The 5,504-nt window shown below is 34.2% G+C and overlaps 1 protein-coding gene across 1 annotated transcript; it reads left to right on the forward strand.

The window, feature by feature from the left end:
- Positions 1-512: 512 nt before the first annotated feature.
- LOC141646729 (glycerol-3-phosphate dehydrogenase [NAD(+)]) lies at positions 513-5,258 on the forward strand. The gene is made up of 11 exons (XM_074454653.1): positions 513-862; positions 1,094-1,170; positions 1,437-1,509; positions 2,163-2,380; positions 2,473-2,580; positions 3,579-3,642; positions 3,744-3,781; positions 3,926-4,046; positions 4,128-4,182; positions 4,344-4,392; positions 4,841-5,258. The coding sequence occupies exons 1-11, from the start codon at positions 577-579 to the stop codon at positions 4,994-4,996; spliced, it is 1,245 nt and encodes a 414-aa protein (XP_074310754.1). The 5' UTR covers positions 513-576; the 3' UTR covers positions 4,997-5,258.
- Positions 5,259-5,504: the final 246 nt, after the last annotated feature.

The following is a 5,504-nucleotide window of genomic DNA, read 5'->3' on the forward strand; positions in this document are numbered from 1 at the left end:
ATTATTTGTGTATGAAGTTTTATAATAAGATAGTGAGTGTCATTTTAAAATTCAATTCATAAACACCCTTAAAATTTCTTACCTAGGTGGACACACCACCCGCGCGAAAATCATTTCCGAGTATAACGAAGAATCGTCTCATAAAATGTCGACTCTATGCACCTTCATCGAAAACATGTTACAATTCAATCATCATTAGCGAAAGCCGCAGATAATGGGTATACCCACTATCGAGCCCTAACACTCGCACTACTAGTGTTAATACATCAGATGTATAATCTACTTACTGAAAGTCTGCAAGACTGCAACAATTCATATGATCATCGAGATCGACGTGCAAGAGAATTATATGGAGCACAATTAGCATCTTTCACCATTTCATCATTCTAATTTTCATTTTAATGATTCTACGTAAATCTCTCTTTTTACTATACTTGCGCATTTATAGATTTACCAACAAAATCCAAGAACAAAAACACCATAAGAATCACAAATTCCTAATATTTTGGAATTCTCAAAAATTTACTTTTATATACAAAAAAATCACCAACTTTTTATTTTTTGCAAATAAAAACCATGCAAAATATTCATATTTCCCCACAAAAATATGGCATTTCTGTCAACTTTTACCCTTTAAATCATACTTACATTCCCTTTAATAAATCTCCATCTAAAATTTCATTTTTTTCCAATAATATTACACCTACACCTTCTTTTAAAAGATCATCATTAAAAATAAAATCCATGAAATCAGAAAATTCAATGGAAAAATATAAAGTTGCAATTGTTGGTAGTGGTAATTGGGGTAGTGTTGCTGCCAAACTAATTGCATCCAATACAGTTCAGCATAACATTTTTCATGGTACATTCCTCCACAACATTTATCTTATCAAATCAATTATCGTCTCTTTACTCTTAAGACGGTTATATCAGTCTTAATATCAAAACGAGTCAAATTCCATCTTACTTGCATAGATAGGACAATTTTTTTCGTTAATTTCTAGGCATTCTGCTTTTGTGTTATCTATGCTATATGATTCATTTTTAGTTTAAGTCAATAATTCAGTTTTTGCATGTGTATGGTATAATTCAGATGAAGTTAGAATGTGGGTATTTGATGAAACATTGCAAAGTGGTGCCAAGCTGTCCAACGTTATTAATCAAACCAATGTAAGTCTACTAAGCATATATATCCGTCTTAAATAATAAAATGGGTTAATGATGGATAAAACAAAAAATAAATATTTGTGATTTTACATTTAATACAGATATTTGACCTGTTTTACATTTAATACAGATATGACCTGTGACCACATTAGAAAACGAAAAAAATAAACAATTTTTGTGATTATTTGTTATTGTTTCTCAATCTGAATCCCTAATTGTTTGGTGTGAAATAGTGATGTTTTTGAATTGGGTGCAATTTTTGTATATAGGTAAATGTCAAGTACCTTCCTGGTGTTCAGCTTGGTAATAATGTCATTGCTGATCCAGACCTTGTTCATACAGGTACACACTCTTTATTTTGTGTACCGTATGCTTATGTTAATCCGACACTTCACTTTGATCCCATTTCACAATGTCGCGTGTCGGATACTTGAAATGTCCGACACGACACTTCAGCACTTCATTTTAAAACAAAAAATTTAAAAACTTTGTGAAAAATAATCGTATCTGCCACTCTGATACCATGTCATGTCCGACACTTGCAGCCGAGTCTGAGTTTTTTTTTTGGTTCAAATGAGCGCACTTATGTCGCGGGTGAGAATTGAACCCCCAACTTCATGGTTGGAGACTGGAGTAAGAGAGCTCTTACCAGTTACCACTTGAGTTAACTCTTGTTCTGTGCAGCCGAGTCTGAGTAACATAGATGTATTATGCTTCATCCATTTAACTCAATTTGACTTAATATTGTGAGGAGAAAACGTCAAATGAGCTGTAATAACTACTCCCTTTGTCTCAGTCATTTATTTATCGTTTATATTTTTTGTGAGGAGTATTTTAATCAGAGGTAAACAAATGATTAAGACGGAGGGAGTAAATGAAATAGAGGGAGTAACATGGATCCGCGGATGTTGTCTTCCTGTCTACGCAGTACGCACAGTTTGATAGCAAATGCTACATGATTAGTGATTGATAAGAATGGGTGAGTTTGTGTGCAGTAAGAGATGCAAACATGTTAGTTTTCGTGACGCCTCATCAATTTGTCGAGGGTGTTTGCAAACAACTTGTTGGGAATATTCGAGAAGACGTGGAAGCGATTTCGCTAATCAAAGGCATGGAGGTGAAACTTGAAGGTCCATCAATGATCTCCTCTGTAATTTCTAAGCAGCTTGGATGTAACTGTTGCGTGTTAATGGGTGCAAATATCGCCGATGAGGTTATCAAACCCGTTTCATTCTTTTTTTGTTTTCGCTGTTGCTTGTACTGAACTGAGATTTAGCTCTATGTCGCTTTGTGTTCTCTTCGTAGATTGCCAAGGAGAATTTCAGTGAAGCGACAATTGGATACAAAGGAAATAAAGCAGTAGCGGAGAGGTGGGCTCGATTATTCACTACACCTTATTTTGGTGTCACAGCTGTGAGTTTTGATATCTTCATATACTTTGTTCTTCCGGAATTTCTGAACTTTTCACAGGTGATATTGTATATAGGGCTGAGCAAAATTATAAGATACGGTTTTATTATATGTATCTAATATGTTATACGAATTTCCGGATATCCGATACGGTTCTTTAAAAACCGTATCGGATAAGGATCATTAAAATATGAAACCGGATATACGGTGTCCGATACGGTTGCCTTTTTTCTTGAATAAAATATTAAAATATATGCATAAATCACAAAATATCCAATATGTTGGTGATTAAACCTTATTAGTTATTAGTATTAAACTTTATAACTTATTTACTCTTATAACTTTTTAAAACACTTTTACTACAAAAAACCAACAATCACACATAGAAAAGAAAAAAAATGTACTCCTTCCCATCCACTCTTTTCTTCCCATTTGAAGTGGGCACGGAGATTAATGGTGGAGTATAATATTGATAAAGATATGAGTATGGTTTGGTAATTGGAGAGATGTATGAATAATTATGATTAAATAAATATTAATAAAGGAGATGGGTGGAGTTTGGTTATTGAAGAGAGGTAGGAATAATTAGAATTAAATATTAATAAAGTATATAGTGGGGTTTGATGAGTGGAGAGGGGTAAGAGTATAATATTAATAAAAACTTTCTCAAAAAGGAAAGGGGAAGAAAACTTGAATAATCCATTTTAGAAAATAGGGAAGAAAAGAGTGGATGAGAGGGAGTATTAAATTACATAAGTGAGGTTGAAAACGGGATACCAGATATACGGTTTCCGTATATACGGAAAAACCGTAACGGATAAGGATATTAAAAAAGGAGATTTAAAAAACAGGATATCGGATTTGTATATACGCGAACCATTTGACCCGAAACAGTCATATATATACTACACTTGATTGTTAAATTCTGTAGTTTTTACCAACTTCCATTGCATGCATAAAGGGTGATCTGATATTTTACTGTTTTTGTTGTCCGGAAAAAGGTCCAAGACGTAGAAGGGGTGGAACTATGCGGTACACTGAAGAATGTTGTGGCTATCGGTGCAGGTTTGAGATTGAATTCGCCAATTATCTTTGCTAGGTACGCGATTTATTCTAAATATTCCGTAACTCATTGTACTAATGCTGTCATACTATTGTAATGACAGGATTTGTGGATGGCTTGAATTTGGGAAATAACTCAAAGGTAAGAAAATGTCTGTTTTTCGATCAGCTTCTTTCTGCAGTCCGCTTTTATACCCTTTCAGAGCAATATTTTTGCATTTGGCAATGACAATGAGTCGGCGTAAGAATTACAGTCAGTAAAACGGATGAATGGTTTATTTTTCAGGCGGCTATTATGAGAATCGGTTTAAATGAAATGAGGGCTTTGTCGAAAAGACTTTTCCCATCAGTTAGGGACGATACATACTTTGAGAGTTGTGGAGTGGCTGATCTTATTGCTACATGCTGTAAGACACCAATTTACGTTCCCTTCGTTATACGCGCTCTCTATTTGGTTTGCATTACTTATTGACGCTCTTATTTGACAGTCGGAGGCAGGAATAGGAAAGTCGGAGAGGCCTTTGCAAAATGGGGAGGAAAGAGGTAATAACGCGTCAAATTTTTTTTTATCTTAACTGTTAGTCCCGTGTAAGACCTTTTTATGAAATGAGTTTGTTATATGCGTACAACAGTCTTATTTGAAAGTTTCACGTCGATAGTTTTCCATCTAGTATTGATGTGAATTTGATGATTCTCGTGTTTAGGCCTTTCGAGGAGCTGGAAGCAGAAATGTTGCAGGGGCAGAAACTACAGGTACACACTATTAATAATGTCCTCAATTTTTTGGCGTCTGCAGGATCTATCGGTTGGCTTATGATCTACGCTCTTTGTCTCATCTGGTTCTTTACGTTTTTCTTCAATCCAAAGGAGTATTTTAATTAAAAAAAGAACAGTACAGACACACAGACAGAGGACGTATAATTTTAGTACATGTCTTACGTAGCCTAATACGTCTGTTTAACTACAGGTATACTAATGTTTCGGTTGGCTTATTATCTACTCTCTCTGTCTCATCTGGTTCTTTACGTTTTTCTTCATTTCCAAGAAATATTTTAATTAACGTAAAAAATCAGTTGAGGCAGACAGACAGAGGACGTATAATTTAGTACATGTCTTAATCAGTTGAGGCAGACAGACAAAGGACGTATAATTTAGTACATGTCTTACGAGCCTAATACGTCTCTTTGTTTCGGTTTTGAAGGGTGTTTTGACAGCCAAAGAAGTGTATGATGTGTTGAAAAACAAGAACTGGTTGGATTCATTCCCTCTTTTCAGAACTATTCATGAGATTTGTGTTGGTATCAAACCAGTTTCAGCAATAGTTCACTATAACAAACCTAACTTGTGTTCTTTATAATCAAATCCTCAAAATTTTAGAATTTTTTGGTATTCTTCTGCAAGATTAGTAATGTAAAAACCAAGTTTTGTAGGGTGAAAAGTATAAATTTATAGTAGTACTTTATGTTCCGGAGTTCTGATGAATAGTTTACATTTATTCTAATTTGTAAGAGAAAAATAAAGTAAATATAAACAGTGTATTGATTAGAATGGATGGAGTAATATTCCTTCTTCGAATTATTAAATTCTTTGAATGCTTAAGATTATTTTATTTAGCGAAATGAGGCTTATGCTAACTAACTATTTAACGTGGATGAGTGTCAAATGAGCCGCTAAGCAGCAAAGGCAGTACAATATTAAGCGTAGGGGATTCAAACTTGGGACCTGTTGTTCACTATACCTCTATCTTAATGACTGGGTTAAGACTTATTAAGTAATTTTACTTTAAACTTATCGGACTTGTCGCCCCTAATATCTACGTAATTAACATGGTAATTAATTTCTTAAAGCCTAAGAGCATCTCCAAT

The sequence above is a fragment of the Silene latifolia genome, chromosome 3 (genome assembly GCF_048544455.1).
Source record: "Silene latifolia isolate original U9 population chromosome 3, ASM4854445v1, whole genome shotgun sequence".
Taxonomy (NCBI): domain Eukaryota; kingdom Viridiplantae; phylum Streptophyta; class Magnoliopsida; order Caryophyllales; family Caryophyllaceae; genus Silene; species Silene latifolia.